The sequence below is a fragment of the Molossus molossus genome, unplaced genomic scaffold (genome assembly GCF_014108415.1).
Source record: "Molossus molossus isolate mMolMol1 unplaced genomic scaffold, mMolMol1.p scaffold_m16_p_10, whole genome shotgun sequence".
NCBI classification, from domain to species: Eukaryota; Metazoa; Chordata; class Mammalia; order Chiroptera; family Molossidae; genus Molossus; species Molossus molossus.
This window is the reverse complement of record NW_023425345.1, coordinates 61,679,253-61,700,448: the sequence shown is the minus strand read 5'-3', so window position 1 is coordinate 61,700,448 and position 21,196 is coordinate 61,679,253. Positions and strand designations below refer to the sequence as shown.

Below are 21,196 nucleotides of genomic sequence, written 5' to 3'. Positions count from 1 at the left end.
TCTGTCTTTCAAAGTTTCCATTAAAAAAATTATTCACAAAGTAAAGGGACCAGTAGAACATAATGTCTCTAAACATTTAAAAAATTATCCTGTAAAAATTTTAATTTTTTAAGATAATCATAAGCATCCATTAGCTAACATTTCTCTACTCTTCTTATGTTTGTACAAGTAATAGTTTCAATTTGTAAAAACACTAAGAGTTTCCATTATAATAATGATGATAGTAAAATCCATAGTGCTTTACATAGATTAGCTCACTTATTTCTCACAATCCCAAAACACAGATACTGTTACTATCATCTCCATTTCACAGATTACGTAACTGGGGCACAGAGATGTTAAATAACTTGCTGAATGTTCAGCTCGGAAATAGCAAAGCCAGGACTCAAACTACGGCTGAATAGTTCCAGGATACACCCTCTTAATTATTATGCTACCAGCTATTTCAAAGAATACCTTCGAAACCTCAGGAAGAATAATGACATGAGCAAAAGAGCAAGAGCATTATTAGCTTGTCCTTTACGTATCAATGTATAGTTCCATTGGTTACAAGTAAGTTTTACTTTCACCTTGAAGGTCATCAAAAAAGACAAAACATTCCTCTGGCACTTTTTAAAAATGCTGGTGGCCAAAAGTCAAATGAAAAGATACTCAACTGTATTAGACGTGAGGAAAATGCAAATTAAAACCACAATGAGATACCACGATAATTTAGCCAAAATGACTAAAATTCAAATGAAAAATAATGCCAATTTGGTGATAACAAATGAAAACAACTGGATGTCAAACCATTGGAATTCTTTTGCAATACTGGTGGAAGTATGAATCCATCTAACCACCTTAGAAAATCATTTGGCAGGATCTAATAGTAAAGCTTAATGTATATGCACCAAGACCCAGCAATTACACTCCTAGATATATACCTAGTAGAAATGCACACATATAATTTGTTCAACAACAGACATATGTAAGAATGTTTATAGCAGCACTGTTCATAATAACCACAAACTGAAAAGAACCTAAATATTTAACCAAACAGTTTCATGGATAAATGTTGTTATAATAATAAAATGAGATACTGTATCACACTGAGAAGAAATAAACTACTGCTATGAACTACACGTGCGAAAATATCATAAACATAATGAGTTTTAAAAAACAACTATACTCTGTATTGCTAACTGAAAAAAAATATTTGAAAAGGCTACATACTGTATGATTCCAAGTATAGGACACTCTGGAAAAAGGCAAAACTATGGAGACATTACAAAGTTCAGTGATTGCCAGGAGGGATGATAGGAGAGGAGAGGGATGAATAAACAGAACACAGAGCATTTTTAGGGTAGTGAAAATACTCGCCCTGGGTGGTGTGACTCAGTTGGTTGGGTGTCATCCATGCACTGAAAGGTTGCCATTTCAATTCCTGGTCAGGGGGCATGCCCAGGTTTTGGGCTCAGTCCCCAGTAGAGGGCTTGCAGGAGGGAGCCTATCAATGTTTCACTCTAAGATCAATGTTTCTCTCTCTCCTTCTACCTCCATCTCTCTCTAAAAAGCAATAAAGATTTTTTTTTTTAAAGAAAATTACTCTTTATGATACTATAATAGTGGATACATGTCATTATACATTTGCCGAAACCCATAGAATGTACAACACCAAAAGTAAATGATAATGTAAACTATAGACTTTGGGCGATTATAATGTGTCAACAGGTTCATCGGTTGTAACAAATGTACCATTTTGGTGGGCCATGTTGCTGAGGGGGGAGGCTGGGCGCATGTGGGGAAGGGAGTGTGTAGGAAATATCTGTAGCTTCTTCTCAATTTTCCTGTGAACCTAAAACTACGCTAAAAGTAAAATCTTAAAAGAAATCTATAAACTGTATGATTCCATTTATAGTAAGATCAAAACTAAGCAAAACTTAATATAATGTATTAAAAGTAAGCAGACTAGTTCCTTTTGGGGGAAGTAGTGAGAGGAGGGGGACATGAGGGAGCTTCTGAGATGACGGCAGTGTTCTATTTCTCGAGTACCAGGGTGACACTGAAAATTTATTAGGCTGGCCAGTTGAGATTTATTCATTTTCCCCATATATGTTAGTTACACTTCAGTAAAAAAATCCTTTTCAAAGGTACATTGTTTTCGAGTTAAAAACAATGACATGAGAAAAGTACCTGGAAACAACATTATTCATATTATCATGAGGTGCTCCTGAAGCCTGTACCTTTCCTTTTGAAGTTCTCGGCTTATCTTCAGAAGCATATTTGAAAAGTGATCAATTAAAAAGGCTGGAATGGCTCCAGCCTAGATCCATTGTTAGCAAAGGTGTCTGGCACAGAGCTAGACGCGCCTGGATCTCCCAAGGCAAGTTTCAAATGGTTGGACTTAGAAGAAATAGGAATTGCAGTGTGCTGCTAAAGAAGAAAATATTTGTCTTCAACTGCGGCACAGATGAAAGAACAATTTTTTGTTGTTTTCTTAATTTGTTTAATAGTCACACTATAAGAAACAGCTTTTTTTGCTCACTGATAGGTGTACCAAGTCTCAAACGTCGACAGTGTGGCTGGGCTTTGAGACGGCAGACTAAGTACCTACTGCAGGCTTCCCTCCGACAAATCCATGCAAACCCAAGGAACGATGTTTTAGCAGGAGAAGGAGCAGAAAAGGGAACACAGAAGGACAGAAGAGGGAAGCGGAGGAAGAAGCAAGCAGAGGTGGAGGAGAAAGAAGAGGAGGAGGAGAGAAGGGTGGGAGGAAGCAACAGCAGCAGTGTAGAAGTGCTTGAGCTTGGGCGAAGAAGGGGCGCTTCCCAGGAGTAAGACTCAGGAATCCCCAGGACAGAAAGCAAGTAGGACAGCCTCGAAAGAGAAACCACAACTCGCATTGTGAGCAGAAATCACTGTGAAAGGTGGGTTCGTTTCCAAAAGTGTTTTATACCAGAAGGATGATATACTTCACACTTAGGAGCAGTGTAGCCATATGATGAGAAACGTGATTTTTCCAAAAAGGGGTAAGATCATTTGCTCACTCACAGAAAGGAGGCCGAAGAGGGTTCAGTTCAATATTCCCCGAGTATCTTCTACATGGCCAGGCTTGGCTAGGCACTAAAAGTACTGTGATTAAAAAAGAAAGCCACTGATCGTGAGTACAGCCTGCAGTGGGAAATAGACACACAGACATATTTCAACATGATGCTGTTAAATATGTGCAGTGATGCTGGAGGACGGAGAGCAAGTCACTGACATTGACCGGAGAGGTGAGAGAAGGTTGCCTGGAGGAGATGACACCCTACCTCAGATCTTGAAGGATGAATTAGAATCAATATGCCAGGCTGGTTAAGAGTTGGTGTGCTAGCCCTGGCCGGTCTGGCTCAGTGGTTGGAGTGTCAGCCTACGGTCCAGAGACCCGGGTTCGGTTCCCGCTAAGGGCACGTACCTCGGTTGCAGTTTGTCCCTGGACCTGGCTGGGTTGTGTGGGTGGCGACCACTCGATGTGTCCCTTTCACATCGATGTTTCTCTCTCTCTCTCTCTCTCTCTCTCTCTCTCTCTCTCTCCCCCCTCCCTCCCTCCCTCCCACTTTATCTGAACAAAATATGGAAAAATGTCCTCGGTAGGGATAAAAAAAAAAAGAGTTGGTGTGAAACCCAATGGGGTTTGTATGTAATACTAACAAATGTGGAGTTCATTTGGAAAGGTTTTAAGTAGGGTGGTGACTTGGCTAATTCTGAATGTTTTTAATAGTTGGTTCTCATTGCCATTTGGAAGGTGGGACTGACAGGATTAGACTGGTCAGCCAACCACAGAGCTGGGAGGCAGTCTCGGTGGCTGGGACAGGGTGGTGAGGGCCTGCAGCAGGGCGGAGTAAGGAGAGAGAAACGGGGTAGGCAGAGATGATGAAAAATGGGGGAAAGGCTTGGATAGAATCTAAGATTTGGGCTCTTCTGACTGGAAGATGATAGTGACATTAACTAGAAACCAGCTCTAAGAAAAACAAACATGTTTGGAATAGAAAATATATTTTTTTTCTATTTTGTACATGATGCATTCCTGTAAGATTGCTTAGTGGACACATCCAGAGGGTTAGTTATATGACTCTGAAGCTTAGGAGAGAGATTAAGACTAGGAATATGGATTTAGAAGGTTATGGGCCTCTAAGTGATGCTTAAACCCCTCAGAGTAAGTAATAGCCTCCAAGAAGAAAGGGTAGAGATTGAAGAGCTTAGGCCAAGGGCACAACTCCAGAGAACACTGACATTTAAGGAGTAGATACAAGAAAATTCCACAGAGGAGTCTATAAAGTAGAAAGGTTGGGAAAATATGAAAAGAATCCTGAGAGAATGATGACTTGGAAACAACAGAGCACAGAGTTCCAGAAAGAGCGCATCTACTGAGGAGAGAGGCCCAGTAAACCGTGTGTTCATTAGACTTGACAGAATGGAGGCTGCTGTTTCTTTGGCAAGAGCGGTTTTATTGGAGTGTGGGGATGGGGGCTTGTGTGTTATGGTCGGAAAGGAAATGGGAAGTGGAGATCAGAAACAACCCCAAAGGGAATGAGAAAGATTAGGTAACAGGTAAAGGAAGACATGGGATTGAAAGATCCTGCTTTCTTTTGGTTTTAGTCGCGAAAAAGACTTAACTATGTTTACACATTGAAAGAGAAGAAGAGGTTGGAAAAAAATACAGGAAATCAAAGGGATTATTCAAGGAGTGCTGTAGCATCCTGGAGGGGATGGGATCTAGGAGCAAAGCCAAGCAAGGAGAAAAGTATGAGTATAATAAGCAGGTGATAAAAGAGAACAAAAATGTGGCCTATAACATGTTTGGTGGTCTGAAGAATTCATTTATTTCCATGAGGTAGAGGGAAGGTGTCCCGTAATGGGAGTGGCTGTTGATGAAGAGGTTGGAGGCGAGTGGTAAAGGTTGGCAACAGTCCCTGTGGGAATAAATTGAGCAATCACAAGTAACAGGATTATGTGGCAGTGCTGTGAGTCCCAAAAGACCATGATTTTATAGTCACTAATCTCACAGTTGTGAGTTTTTATTTTCTAGTATCACTCAGTACCCTGGGATAGTAACTGAGAAAGAGAATCATGGTGTTTTTCCAGAGCTGGGGTTTTGCCAGGAGAGTGAAACAGAAGATGGGAACGAGGGAGTCGAATGTGTTGATGAGATAGTGATCCAGGTGATCAGTGCATGATCTAAGCTAGGCTCTTAGGCTAAAACAAGGCTTTGATACTGGAAGTATCAAAGGATTAGAGATTGAAATAGAGAACAACTAAGCTGGAAAGATAAGAGGTTGTGTCAGAAACACAAGGGTCTGGTAAGCTAAATCTTTCATGGGGCGAGAGAAGCAAAAGGGAGCACAGGAGAGGTAATTTGCAAACAGAGACTAATACATTCCAGAAAAAGAGAATCACACGTGTAAAGACAGAGAGATGCAAAGAGGAACAGCACAGATTTCAGTGCATCTGGAGCACACATTGCACAGAGACAAGTGGCAGCAAATCAAGGTGGAAACAAACATTAGACCAGATCGTGAGAAGCCTACGAAGTTAAGGCATTAGCTCCTCTAAGAGGCCTGGACCCAGCAGAAGTTCTCAGACAGGGGAGTCCCATACGGGTACAAGCTGAGAAGGGGCTCCTCCTTGGGGGCTGAACTCCAGGCCAAACTCTGCTCACCAAGGCATCCACCCCACTCTGTGGCTGCTTCAGTGGGAGAAAGATCTTTCCTGTAGTGTACACACACCTCCAGTGGAGGAGCCCTTTCCAAATCATTCATCTGAGGAGGTGTCTTTCCTGTTAGCTAACAGTGGGTTTGAGGGGAGTGACGATCAGATGAACTTTTCAGGGCAATCTCTCTGGCCATGGTGTAGAAGATGATCTAGAATAAGGAGACAGAGTAAGCAGTTATCAGTATAACAAGGACCTGATCATAGCAGCCGAGAAGAATGGAGAGGCCAGATGCAGAGGCAAGCTCCGTGGCAGAATTAACACTGGGCACCTTATGGACAGAGGGACGGTGAGAAAGGGAAAAGTTGAAGATGACTTGAATTTGTTCTCCACTGTGTTTCTAGACCTACCCACAGTTAATGCTCAATTAATATTTGTCAAAGGAAAAATAATAGAGCTGCAAGCAACAAAAACATGTTCTGCTTGCATGGAGCCCTCTTGTCATAGGAAACAGCATCTTCAATCATCTTAAGCCTCCTAATTTTTGAATGACTTGTAGAGCTCAGGACACTCATCTAGAAATGTACAGTTGCTCCTGCGCAGTGGTTCTCAGCCTTGGCTGGACAGTCAGATTATCTGAAGAGCTTCTAAAAATCCCAGGGCCCATAGACAGACGATACTGTGGTGATTACCAGAGGGAAAGGGGGGTGGGAAGAGGTAGGAGAGGGTAAAGGGGGAATAAATGGTGATGGAAGGAAACTAGACTTGGGGTGGTGAACACAATACAATATATAGATGATGTATTATAGAATTGTACACCTGAAATCTGTATAATTGTATTAGCCAGTGTCACCCCAAAAATTTAGTTAAAAATAAATAAATAAAAATTTTAAAAATAAAAATAAATGTCCTGGGGCTCATACTGGACAGATTAACTCAGAAACTCTGGGGGGTGGTATCCAGGCATCCATATTTTTTAAAACTCCTAAGGTGGTTCCAATACATGGTCAACACCTCCCATAGAACTTTGCTGCCCCCTTTCTAGACTAGACGTGGTCATTAGCACATAGATGAGAACAGGGTAAGACAGGGCAGAATAGTTTAACATAATTAACCATCTTGGCACAATGAATCATCCATTTTTTTCTGAGATCTTTTTACATAGTGATCAGTTCTTCAAATTTAATTTCAACATCTTGGCAAAAGATGAAAGGAATTAAAGAAATCTTTTCTATTGCTTCACTAATTTTGAGAAACTGAATCATGGGCAAAAGATGGTGCACAATAGAGCCATTTTTAAAAATAATAGTTTAAGAAGTAAATACCGTTCAGGCTGGGAAATTATTTTAAGATCCCCCTCATTTGTTGCTAAGATTATATGTGTTCCAGGTGTCAGAAAGACCAAATACTATAGGAAAATGAAAGGAAAGATTTAAAAATAATTCAAGCGTCAGAATGAGGATATTTTTATACAGAGTAGAAAGGTTGCTCTTATTCTATCGTTTTTAACTCAAAGTGGAGTTAAATTACTCAAGTCGTTTATGTCTCGCCCTCTTGACATGAAGGCCGGAGGAGCATTGCGAACCGAGAGTGGCCTGAGGACCCCCTGTCCAAGTTGTTTCTTACTGATTCACAACAGATAGGAATTTGAGAATAAAGGTTTGGAAACTTTTATAGTAATTGAACGATCTCTATTGAATCACCTAAAATATCGAGGCTTCTATTTTGTATATCTGTGTTTTTATCTCTTTCTATCATTAATTTTAACTATTTTATAACAATATAAGGCCTCAGCAAGTTAGACATTTTTAAAACTTGGTCTTTCGCACACAGAGAAGGAAAAAGTGATTGCAAACAAATTACATTCTATCTTACCCACTGTGAATCTCTGTTTTAAAGGCCTGCTTCATTTTACCTTAGATTGCCAGGACTAGGGGTGGTTCCCTGCTCTCGCTCATCCTCCTGCCTGGAAACGAAAACAGCCCGTGCGCGCAAACAGATGCTAAGGTTGCGGGTTAGCAGTGCGAGCTCATTTTCTGAGAGGAACCCCAATGTCAGGTAGCAGGGAGAGGCTGTGAATTCCTTTTGGCAAAGGGGGGACTCTCCTTTTTTAAGAATAAAATTAAGTCACTTTCTTCTGATTAGAAACAGCTGATCGTAGGGTTTTAAACTATGAATGTAGAGACACCTCGATTTAAATCTGAGGAAGCTAGCCCTGGCCGGTTTGGCTCAGTGGTTGGAGCATCGGCCTGCGGCCCACAGAGACCCGGGTTCAGTTCCCGCTAAGGGCATGTGCCTCGGTTGCAGTTTGTCCCCAGGCCCTGGTTGGGTCGATGTGTCCCTTTCATGTCGATATCTCCCTCTCTCTCTCTCTCTCTCTCTCTCTCTCTCTCTCTCTCTCCCCCTCCCACTCTATCTGAACAAAAATAAATAGATAAATCTGAGGAAGCTGGCAGAGGGAGGTTGATTTTCCCGAGGTGGTGCAGCTAGTGGATGGAGAGGCCTGAAATCAAGCCCGAGACGTTGAGCCCTAGCGGCCTGCCCTCGGCTCTCCCATCGGAAGGGCACAGGGCTCAGGGGGAAGGAAGCCTGAGAGGGAGGCTGAGGTGAGCGTCGCTTCCAGGTCCCTGAAATCTGGTAACAAATAACGTGGCGTGCTTACGGATCTCCTTAACGTGTAGCTTTCCTGGTTCTAGTTGGAGCGCTCTGCACACCGACGAGATTCGCCCCAGACTGATTTGCACACCACACAGGAACGTGTCGGAGGAAGCTGGGCTCTCCACGCCCGCTGTCTCGATGTTTGGGCTAGTGCCATAGTCACCAATAAACATGCTCCGAAAGCAAACCACCTTGATCCTTTTTAGGAAGTAAGTGGGATATCAATTTAAAAAAATAAACGAATATCCCTAAGAAATATCAAGTCCTCGCAGAAATTACATAGTCGCGGTGAGGAATCCAGAAACGGCACTGATTAATTTAATCCAGGTCTGTTCGGGGAACTAAACAACTTGACTACTTCAGAGAAATCTCTGCACACAAGAAATGGAAAGTGCTAATCAGTTATTTGGTTCTCTTATCTAGACAATGCCAGAAAAATCCAGATTTTTAAAACGCGGGCAATAGAAATATTTTTAGTTCGTGTTTTGGGCATTGTTTAGTTTGAGCTTGAGAATATAGCCATTAACTCAGCTATATTATTGTTCACCAACGTTAAAATGAATAAGTCTGCTTTTTTACCACACCCTAAAACATTTAGCAAAATATTTTATCTTCCTTGTACATACTAGTGACCTTTTATTTTTATTTTTATAAGAATTTATTTGAGCCAAATCTGAGGACAATTGCCAGGAAGCAAATTCTAAAATGCTCCCACTAGTCATTTTTTAAAGACAGAAAGTGAATGATTCCTCAATTCTTAGCCCCACTGATTAAAAGTTAATGTTTGATAAAGGAACCAAGCTATTGATACTGAAATCAACCGGTTAGGCGCAATGAATGTGGTGGCCACTTCAATAACAGAAAAAATTTAGAATTTTTTAAAAGCTCATCAGTGAAATGGGTGAAAGTGGTCAAAAGACATAAACTTCCAGCCCTGGCCTGTTTGGCTCAGTGGTTAGAGCATCGGCCTACAGACCAGAGAGACCCTGGTTCGGTTCCCGCTAAGGGCATGTACCTCAGTTGCAGTTTGTCCCCGGCCCCAGTTGGGGTTGTGTGGGTGGCAGCCACTTGATGTGTCTCTCTCATGTCAATGTTTCTCTCTCTCTCTCTCTTCCTCCATCTCTCCCTCCCACTCTACCTGAAGATAAATGCAAAAAAAAAAAAAATGTCCTCAGGTGAGGATAAAAAAAAAAGGCCATAAACTTTCAGTTATAAGATAAATAACTCCTGCGATGTAACATACAGCATGATGACGCTCGTTGAAAATACTGTGCTGTGTATTCGAAAGTTTCTATGAGAGTGAATCTTACAAGTTCTCATCACAAGAAAAAAAAATTGTAACTATGTGTGGTAATGGATTGTAACTGATCTTATTGTGGTCATTATTTCACAATATGTACATATATCAAATTATGTTGCACAGCTAATACAATGTTATATGCCAATTAAATCAATATAAAAAGAATAAATATGAAGCTCATTGTATCATCGCAAGATAAAATGTATAGATCTGGTCTGAGATTATATAGCATTAGTTCTGAATCTTTGGGTTTGCTGACTGTTATATAAAGTCTTAGTTGGTCTTGATTAAAATCTGTCTAGCAGTCCATTGGTGGGGAGCTGAGAGGCAGACAGCATACCCCAGTGATGCTGTAGGATTATGTGGGACACAGTAAAAAACAACAACAACAACAAAAGTAAAAGCAGAATAAAATCTAATTACATGGAGTTTCGCTTAAAACAAAAATTGATTGAGTTCTGCCCAAAGTGGCTTGTTGTTTCCTGTGCCAGGAACTACTGTGCAGGCCCAGCAGGAAGTGTGCTACAGAGTAGGATCACATTACACCCTTGTTTTATGGTTCATTTCACTTATTTAATGCAATCTGAGAACCTGTAAAAGGAACATGTTAGAAGGAGGGAATAGGCTTTTTGTCTTGTTTTGTTTTGTTTTGTTTTTTTAAGTTTCTTTGAATCAAAACATTTGTTTTTACAAGGTGCTTATGGTCCCAGGGAAACAGGACTTCCAGAGTTGCACGGTGAAGACATTTCTCTTAGTCACAAAATGTAAAGCAAGACACAAGGTTGAGTTATGTCTAGCACTGAGTTATGTCTTTCCTGGCTGTCCTATTCCGTAGATTTAAACATGAAGAATTACAACCATGCCCATGAATGGCCTACATCATTTTGAATGATTGTATAAGCTCCTCTAGGGTCTCTAAATTGATAGTCCATGGTGGTGGGGGGTGGGGTGGGAGGAGAGGACTATGTTTAAGATGCAAAATAGCGATTCATTTGTCAAGCAAAAGAATGAGTTCATTTGGCTCTACTGCTTGAAGATGTGTGAATTGAACAGCTGGATTTCCCCGTGGTGGCATACGCTGCTCCTCACTCGCTGTCTGTTTTCCTCTCCAGAGACCTCAGCATGAACAACATCAGTCAGCTGCCCCCGAGTCCTCTGCACAGTCTCCGCTTCCTAGAGGAGCTGTAAGTACCAATGTAGTCATGGTGCATCCAGTCAACGCTGGACACATTCTTGTGTTTGTCTCTCATACTTACTGTGGGAACCAGATAAAACAAGGCAGAAAAGCTGTCAGCACCAACAATTTTGGCACATGAGGAAGCACTTAGTTGGGAGGGGGAAATAAAAGAATTGCTTGTGATTCTGGAAATCAACTTATAAAAGAGTTTACCATGAGGCTAAGGCATTCTAAGGTGAGACAGGGCCAAACAAATTAAAATTTTAAAACAAAGACTGTTTAAAAGAGCTGGATGGCTCTTTGGAAATAGTTAAGCAGCAGGATATTGAAAGTTTGAATACTGGTTCATGTTTATTAAAATAGTAAGTAAAGCTATAATCAAAACCAAAACTGCTGCCTGGTTGCCTTGTGCCAGGGAGTTCCCAATTCATAGCACCAAAGCTTTTTGTCCTGATCACTTTTAATTACTATTTTCCTATGTTTGAATTTAGCTTCCCTCCAGGCCTGGACAGAAAATCGTGAAATCCACGATGGGCTTCAAACCAAGCTCTCCCAAACTCACTATGAAAATAAAATACAATAAAAAATGAGGAAGCCAAACTGGTTAATGATACACGGAGGAATCTTGATTAAGTCTTGTAATCAATTTCCAGAAGATGAAAAAGAACTGTATAAACCGAAAATCTGCATTTAAAAATTCATTTGATCCTCTTACCCTTTTGAGTGATGGGGATGAAGGGAGTGAAGTACCTTCACTGTCTTCATGAAGACCATCCGCTGAGTAAACCCTCTGACTTTTGATTAAAGGGATTGTTTAGGCAATTTCCTCTTTCAAAAATACTTAAAAAAAATAAATCCTAGAGTCAGGGTCACGTTTGGGGACTAATTTAAATTGTTGATGAACCACAAGATCCACCATGGGAGGTGGGAAGGATGTTCCATCACAAACAACTTACACTACATCAGTCTTTTTTCCCAAAGAGGATAAAATCCTCACATTTCTCCCCTTTAGTTTATCTATAGGATGTCCCCCCAAAAAAATGTATACAGAAAAAAGTGCAGTTATAAAGCCAGTGTTTATTAAAATACATTTAATTTTCAAAATGTAATAGAATCTACAGACACCCTGAATACATTTTTTGGGACACCCTGTATATTTATTTTCATACCATTATGTTTTTAACCAATGCTATTGTTTTAATACTTAAATCAGCTAAATATGCCCACACTGTTATGGAGGGGTTTGTTGGGGAAGCTTAGATTACTAGTCTGTACAGCAAGTTTTACTCATTTGATGAGTGGATTTTCACTATGGCTTGTCCAGGAGAATCTTTTTATGTCTTTTATCTCTGGTCATTCTCGTGACTAAAATTTAACCCTCATCAAGGTTGGGATCATGTCTGTCTCCATCACAGCTGCTTTGCAATAAATCATACATTTCTGATGAATGAAAGAATGAACTAATAAGAAAACAAAATATGTAAAAGAAGTTTCTTGTACAACTTAGCTGCCTTGAAAAAAAGTAACAAATTTAGTTGACATTGGCCAATATTTTTAAAGATTAATTTTAGTAAATTTCAAACATCAGTGTTATTTCTTTATTGACATCCTTCTCATCCTCCCTTCATAATTAATATACACACTTAGTCCTCTTTATCCCCATATTTTTAAGACATGCATTTTCTATCCTTTTCTCTTTAATTTCCTTATACTATGAAATGGCAAAAGGGCACCTCAATTTTATACCACAAACTGAATCAATAAATAATTCACTTCCCCAGGGACTTTATTTAATAGAATTCCTCCCTCTGTGACCCAGCTTATTCAAAATAACTCCTCTTTCTTCATGAGGTCAATGTTAATGTTCTTCCAAGGTCAGTTTTTCAAAAGCAATTGAGAAAAGTCAGGGGGGGAGGGGAAGGGGAGGGAACTACCATTTGAAAATGCTGTTTTTCTAAATTGTCTTTTTTTATATCTCTGGAAACTCCATCAAACCTCTTGACCATGGAATCATAGAATTTCAGTAATAGAGGACACCTTTTAAAAACTGTTCATTCCATTTTTTCATTCTGTTCTTGAATTCCCTCTGCTGAGCTGGCCAAGTTGCTGAATTTAAAAGTGAGACCACTTTCCCATATATAATTCTAGGTTGCATCTAACTGATGTTTAGAAGACATCATTATTTATTTAGTGGCAAAGGGGATAGTATTTATAGAACCTGGAAAAATGATCAACTCTGCTTGGTTTATTCCTTTATTCCCAAGGCTAAATTTATGGCTTGCCTTTGTTATGTTGCTAATTGTTTCTATTAGACTTAGCTGTGTTCAAGTCATGCTCTTTTCTAGACTATAAAATCTTCTAAATAGTATAATTATAATGACAACAATTATAGTTTGCACTATGCAAAATATTTTACCCATATTATCCCACTGAGTCCTCTTAACAAACCCATAAAGTTAGATATTATTATTATTTCCAGTTCTCAGATTAAAAAAAAAAAAAAAAAAAGCCTAAGTATAGAGAAATGAGGAATTCATCCAAGAAAATGGAGTCAGAACGTCCCAGAGCTAAGATTCAAACCTGCTTTCAAAGCCAGACTCAGAAAGGAGAAAAAAGGTCAGAATTGTGTGTATTTCATCCGTGCTTTTGTTCTCGACAGTGCCCAGCACAGTGGTGTGCACAGTGGAACACTTGAAAGCATGGTTGAAACTGAGTTTCGTAATGATAGTATGTATATTGTGTCTGTGCATGTGTACCTGTCAGGGAATGAAAAGAGGGAGTGAGAGAGAAAGCAACCGAGCGCCATCAACCGAGCAGGAAGACACTGGATGCCCAGGTTACCCATTCACTGGTCTCATAGATCGGCTAAGAAAAAAATGTCATCAGAATTTTCAGGTGTAGAACTTCACCAATTTAGCATTGCTGGACAGGTACAAAACCGTAACTGATGTTGTTAAATATACGTGCATATAATTAAGCAGCATCTTTCATATAATATTCTACATGAACTAACAAAAGACCAACCATACAGCTAGATATAGACATTCAGATAGCTATCATTTTGTGTGGGTGTGTGTGAGTGTATATCTTTTGTTATGACAACTAAGGCATTGTTCTGAAAGTTTTCTTTTGTTTTTTAATCCTCACCTGAGGATATTTTTCCATTTATCATCAGATAGAGTGGGAGGGAGAGAGAGGGAAAGAGGGAGAGAGAGAGAAAAACATCCTGTGAGAAAGACACATGCCCTTGACCGGAATTGAACCCGTGACTCATTGGTCTGCGGGCTGAAACTCCAACCACTGAGCCAAACGGGCCAGGGCTGCAAGTATTCTTTCATTTGGTTTATTGAGCTCATCTCTATGTTTTATCTTTTTATACCTTATGTAGAAAACTGCTACTGATACTGTCAATAATACTAATAAAACTCCCACCCCAAAACTCAATTTTTAAAAATCTCTGTTAATAAATCCAAGTTACCACTCTTCCTCTTAATGCTAATTATACAATACAGGGGGCGGGGCCAAAAGTAAGTTTACAGTTGTTCGTGTGGAAAATAATACCATAATGAATAAATAATAATACAAGAATAAACTCTGTGTTTCACCTCTTCACAACTGTAAACCTTCTGTTGGCCCACCCTGTACATTGTTTCCCTGGTTTAATTTATTCAACTAGGTTTTAAACCTGTAGACAGCCATGGTTCATTACTCACTTATCACTGGAGCTTATCAACAGTGCCATCGTTTTAAAAACTCATGGACACAGACAACAGTGTGGTAATTGCCAGAGGAGGGGTGACGGGGGAAGGTGGAAGAGGGTCTGGGGGGGGTGCATGTTGGTGGATGGAGACTTGATACACGGAGCTTTGATAGATACAGACAACCAATGCAGATAATCCTTTACCAAATTTTAACATCCTAAGCAATAATTGCATTTCTCTCTAATAGTATCTCCCCCTGTTCTAGTTATTCTGTTCTACTAGGGGCTTTATGCTAATGTTTGCTATTTGGACACATAAAAGATCCTACACTTGGTCCATTCAGTATGGTTCAGATGTTAGGATCTAATTGTCCCTAATGCTCACTTCTACCAGTTCCATTAAACCTACGTTGGCAGGCTGACTAAACCAGAGGGGCAATGAATTGTTACCATTTTAAACAGTCTAAGTTCTTCATTTCCTCGTCGTATTTTATAATATTCCCAGATTCTAATGCTACTGGAATCAAGTATTCTATTTAGGTAGGGAACATGAGAAGCTCTAGGGAGATCTGTTTCTAAGTTACTATTGTTCTCTGGCCTTGTTTGCTCATATTATGGTTGGCCTTGAAGAATCTTTGTATAAATAGTAGGTATCTATTATTGCAGATGAAATTTGTAATGAGAGATACCACCAAACTTCCTGAAAGCACAATCCGCACTTGTTACTGCTACTTCCTCATCATGTTGCTGCAAATGGTGACAGCTGTCCTGCCTGTCCTTTGAAATTTTTTTTTCGCTGTGGATCAAATAAAATGATAATGAAAGAACTTTGGTAAACTTCAATTTACCTATTGTACTGTGTTAGTAAAATGAAAACACCTTCATGCCCATGAATAATCTTCCTGCCTCTTGGCTTTGACAATGCTCAATCTCTTGTCTTCCTAGATCTGGAAGTGGATTATAAATGCTGTTTCTTTGAAACTTTTTTCTCTAGTGCTATTTCACGGAAGTTATTTTGCTTCTCTTCCAAATGTCTATCCATACAGGATATAGGCGTTTAGATATCTGTGTTTGTGTATGTATGTGTGTATATATGTGTGTGTATGTGTGTGTTCATGAATATGTGTGTATTTATGTGTGTATGTACATACATTTTATTAGAGACATTTTTGTTACAGAAGTGCACCACCCCTCTGCCTTCTGTTCTTTTTCCCTTTAGCCTCCTTTCTTCTCCACTCCCAACTCCTATAAAATGCAGGCATTCCTCCAATTTCTGCACTTAGTTTTATTATATCCTTTCTCAGTTCTTTTCTATTAATTCATTCAACATGCATTTATTGAGCCACTGGGAACATAAGAATGAATAGGACTTGCTACAGTTGATTCATTCATTCAAGAAATACCCTCCCTGGGGGGACTTAGAGTCTAGTGGGGGAGACAGACAATAAACAAGGCAACATGCACATACGATGTTTGGTTGTGACCAGAGTGATGACGAACACAAACATGGTTAGGTAGAGAATAATTAACAAAGGATGACAGGAGAGAGAGCCTCTCTAAGAAAGTGACATCGACGCTGAGATCAGGAAGGCGAGGAGTTGGTACCAGGTCCTAAGTGCTGAGTGGAGTGGTTCTGGCAGGGGAGTGACGTGAGCAGAGTCCCTGAGATGGGAAAGAATGTGGTGTGTTTGTGGATCTGAAAGATTAATGTGGCTGGAGGGGGGGGGGCAGAGACATGGGATGTGGCTGGAGAAGGGGGGGCAGTGACATGGGATGTGGCTGGAGGGGGGGGGGCAGAGACATGGGATGTGGCTGGAGAAGGGGGAGGGGGCAGTGACATGGGATGTGGCTGGAGAAGAGGGGGGGCAGTGACATGGGATGTGGCTGGAGAAGGGGGAGGGGGGCAGTGACATGGGATGTGGCTGGAGAAGAGGGAGGGGTGCAGTGACATGGGATGTGGCTGGAGAAGAGGGAGGGGGGCAGTGACATGGGATGTGGCTGGAGAAGGGGGGGCAGTGACATGGGATGTGGCTGGAGAAGAGGGAGGGGGGCAGTGACATGGGATGTGGCTGGAGAAGAGGGAGGGGGGCAGTGACATGGGATGTGGCTGGAGAAGGGGCGGGCTGTGACATGGGATGTGGCTGGAGAAGGGGGAGGGGGCAGTGACATGGGATGTGGCTGGAGAAGGGGCGGGCCGTGACATGGGATGTGGCTGGAGAAGGGGGGGCAGTGACATGGGATGTGGCTGGAGAAGGGGGGGCAGTGACATGGGATGTGGCTGGAGAAGGGGCGGGCCGTGACAGGGGGTGAGGCTGGAGAAGAGGGAGGGGGGCAGTGACATGGGATGTGGCTGGAGAAGGGGGAGGGGGGCAGTGACACGGGGTGAGGCTGGAGAAGAGGGAGGGGGCAGTGACATGGGATGTGGCTGGAGAAGAGGGAGGGGGGCAGTGACATGGGATGTGGCTGGAGAAGGGGCGGGCCGTGACAGGGGGTGAGGCTGGAGAAGAGGGAGGGGGCAGTGACATAGGGTGAGGCTGGAGAAGAGGCCCCGATCAAGCAGGACCATTCAGACAATGTAGACAATTCAAATAAGAGCAATGGGAAGCCAGTGGAGAATTATATAAGGCTTATTGAAACAATAGGATTGATGATTTTTAATTTTTTTCTCTGATTTCTATATGCAAAATATATTGGGGGGTTATGGAAGCAGAGAGGCCCAGTAGGAGGCTACAAACCAGTTAGGAGACCATTGCAGTTGTCTGAGCAGGAAACCCAACATTTGAACTATTTTTGCTATGTAGGTGACCCGCCAAATCAAATCTCTTTTGTCTTTGACTGCTAGACAGACCAGTGCTCCTGGAAGTGTGGTCCCTGGACCAGCAGCCTTGCACCACCTGTGAGCTTGTTAGAAATGGACATTCTGTGCCCCACCCCAATCTAGTGAGTTGGAAACTCAGGATTGGGCTCAGGAAATTCTCTTTTAAAAGGGTCTCCAGTAGGATTGGAAGGAGGTGTCAATGGGGGAAAAGGGAGAGACATCTGTAAAAATAAATAGATAGATAGATAGATAGATAGATAGATAGATAGATAGATAGATAGATAAATGGATCCCCAGGTGATTTTGACGCATGATAAAGTTTTAGGACCACTGCTCTAGGGCAGAGGTTCTTGAATTCTAAGTGGTTCTGAGAATTACCTGTAGTGCTTGTTAAACCTCACATTTCTGGGCCCCACCAGAGTGTTTTTAAGTAGGTTGGGAATGGGAGGGGAGGATGTCAAGAATTTTCATTTATAGCAAATTCTCAGGTGATGCCAATACTGCTGGTCTAGGGACCACACTTTGAGAATCATCACCTACCTAAGTGACACCTCCACCTACTCCGTCAATGCTTCAAAACTTAACAGCATAGCCCTGGCTGGATTGACTCAGTGGTTAGAGTGTTGGCCCACAACCAAAGAGTCTCCGATTCAATTCTGGTCAAGGGCACATACCTTGGATTACTGTTGGGTCCCTGGCCCTAGTCGGGTCCTGCAGGAGGCAACCAGTTGATGTGTCTCTCCCACATCCATGTTTCTCCCTCCCTCCCTCTCTTCCACTCTATCTGAAGAAAAATGTAAAAATATCCTCAGATGAGGATTAAAAAAAATAAAATAAAACTCAAAAGCATAGAACCAGATTCACTGGTGCCTCCCCCTCAAAGGCCTTTTCTCCTGCCTTTCCTCCTTGCCAGCAGCATCCTGATTGTCCAAACCTGTGATTCCTTCTCTCCCACCCTCTACCTCAGTCATTTCAAAGTTCGAAAGCTCATTGTTCCCCACTGTCTTTCCATCTGTTGACTCTGTTTTATCACCACCTAGGTCACGTTCTTATTGATTCTTCTGGATAACTGTTAAAATACTTTAATTAATTAATGAGTGAATCACTGTCTCTGGGGATGGAGACCACGAAGGTCCCCAGGTTAACTTGTCAACAATATTAGACTGTGTAAGGACTGTTTCAGTTTCCCATCTTGAATATGCATTAGAGTCAACCTGGAGCATTTTTGAAACTACTAATTACCAGGGCTTATTCCCAGAGATTCTGACTTAATGGATCTCAATGGGGACTCAGACATCTTTTTTTTTTGAAGTCTGCAGGGTGGGGGAGCTAAGACCCACTGGGATATGGAAGCATCAAAGCAGAGGAAGAGTCAGGGACTAGTCAGTCGATTGAATGTGGGCACTGAAGGAAGCTCTGAAGGTGCGAGATGATTCGGAGTAAGGTTTTGAGGTTAGATACCGGGAGGCACAGTCAATAGAAACAGGAAATTCAAGGGGAACAACTGGTGTTTTGAAGGCAAGGGGATGTCTGGCTCTGGAATATAATGTGTCAGGTACCAGCAGGACATCCAACTGCAAATGTCATTAACAAAGTGAGAATGTGAGTCTGGAGCATGATGAGCCTGTTCTAGAGATAACAATGGAGACCTTTACAAAGAGGTGATTGTGGGAGATACCTCTTGAGTATCTTGAGAGAGGATATAGGTTCTATGTTTCCCAGTGTGTTTCTAGACCCATATTAAAATCACCTGGGCTGCTTGTTTAAAATGCAGATTCCCAAACCTTTCCCCCAAGAAACCCTGATTTACTAAATTTGGGTTGGGGCCTGGGGCTCTAAATGTTTTATGGCTCTTAAGGCAACGGCAATACACACTGAAGAGTGAGCACTACTAGATAGAGAAAAAAAGAAAAGGTGTGAGAACAGAGACTTGAGGCTCATCTGTTTGGAGAATGAGAACTTAAAAAGGGGCTAGCAAGAAAAAGAAACAAAGAGAGCCAGTCAGTGGTGAGCACAGTGAGAGTGGGTGGGATCGGGAAGCCAGTGGGAAGAGGACTTTGAATAAGGAGCTGTGAACAACAGTTTTCTTAGGATAACACCAAGGCAGCCGTTCGTATCCTTGGTTACTCCTGTTTTAGACCAACCTAAGCTCCAGACCAACTTACTTTCAACCAAAGTTATGGTTAAAAACCCAAAATGTATAACCAAAATGCAATACTGAACTAAATTCTCTTGTGTAAACTTTTCTATGTAAGCATGAGCAAATAACTTGGCCTCTCTTTGGCTCACCTTCCCATCTATAAAAGGGGAACAGTCATGTCACTTGTTCAATAGGACTGCAATAATTAAATATCACAATGTATATAAAGTACTTAGCATTGAAGAAGGAGAGTTTTTCAGCTGCTCCTGGTCTACTCATGTCATCACCGAGCCGCTGTCTTGGAATAGCTATGTCAGACCTGAAGCAACTGTGGCACTATGGCCAGCTGACTTTGGAAATATGAGCAAGTGATCAATCAATAAATATTGATTCAGCTCTTGCTCTGTGCAGGCAGTAAAATTTTTGACTTTAGGAAGCTATAATCGAATCAGGTAGACTACGTACAAAAGAGTATAAAATTAACCTTTCTAGACAGCTTTATATAGGATAGATCCTACAGGAAAGTTGACTATGGACTGAGGTAATTATGGAAGACTTCAGAAAGGAATTGAAAACTGAATTTCATTAGTCTGTGGTTAAAAATACCATAAGGCGCCCTGGCCGGTTTGGCTCAGCGGTTAGAGCGTCGGCCTGCGGTCTGGAGAGACCCGGGTTCGGTTCCCGCTAAGGGCACGTACTTCGGTTGCAGTTTGTCCCCGGCCCTGGTTGGTCGTGCGGGTGGCAGCCACTCGATGTGTCCCTTTCACATCGATGTTTCTCTCTCTCTCTGTTCCTCTCTCTCCCTCCCACTCTACCTGAACAAAAAATGGAAAAATGTCCTCGGGTGAGGATTAAAAAAAAATAATAATACCATAAGGCAAGTACCCCAGGGAAGGTTTTCCTGTCCATTGGGAGGATTAAGTCTGCTTGGCCGCAGTTTCTTGGAGTGTGTGAATGAGCCTGTTTACCAGTGAACTAGATCCCTGCTACCTGCTTCAGCTTCTCAGATAGATGAGAACAAGTATATACAAATTCTGATTTACAAAATGGAGATAAGCAATTCACCAGATGCAGAGTTCAGAAAACAGGTTATGAGGTTGCTCAAGGAGCTCAGTGAGACATTCAAGGGACTTAGTGAGACCTTCAAGGAACTTAAGGAGACCGTCAAGGAACTTAGTGAGAACATCAGCAACATAAAAAAGGACCAGTGAAAAATGAAGGATACACTAACTAAAAAAAGGAATAATTTACAGGGAATCAATAGTAGAGTAGGTAAAGCCAAGAAGCAAACTATCAATTTGGAATATAAGGAAGCAAAAAATACCCAATCAGAACAGAAAAAAAAAAAAAAAAAATCCAAAAAAATGAGGATAGTGTAAGAAGCTTCTGGGACCACTTCAAGTGTGCCAACATTTACATCATAGGGGCCAGAAGGAGAAGAGAGAGAACAAGAAGTTGAAAACCTATTTGAAACAATAATGACAGAAAAATTTTCCTAACTTAGTAAAGGAAGCAGACATACAAGTCCAAGAAGCACAGTCCCAAACAAGATGAACCCAAAGAGGTCCACACAAAACACATCATCAAAATGCTAAAGGTTAAAGACAAAGAGAGAATTTTAAAAGCAGCAAGAGAAAAGCAGTTTGTTACCTACAACAGAGCTCCTAAAAGACTGTCAGCCGATTTCTCAAAAGAAACTTTGCAGGCCAGAAAGGAGTGACAAGAGATATTCAAG

General features: G+C 41.3%; 1 protein-coding gene across 4 annotated transcripts in view; it reads left to right on the top strand.

The window, feature by feature from the left end:
* The window catches only part of LGR5 (leucine rich repeat containing G protein-coupled receptor 5), a 163,535-nt gene that overhangs the window by 52,229 nt on the left and 90,110 nt on the right, over positions 1-21,196 (top strand). For all 4 annotated transcript variants that reach the window (XM_036251772.1, XM_036251768.1, XM_036251771.1 and 1 more), the window contains one exon: positions 10,739-10,810. In XM_036251772.1, the coding sequence (XP_036107665.1) occupies positions 10,739-10,810 (72 nt within the window). The remainder of the gene's footprint in view (positions 1-10,738; positions 10,811-21,196) is intronic.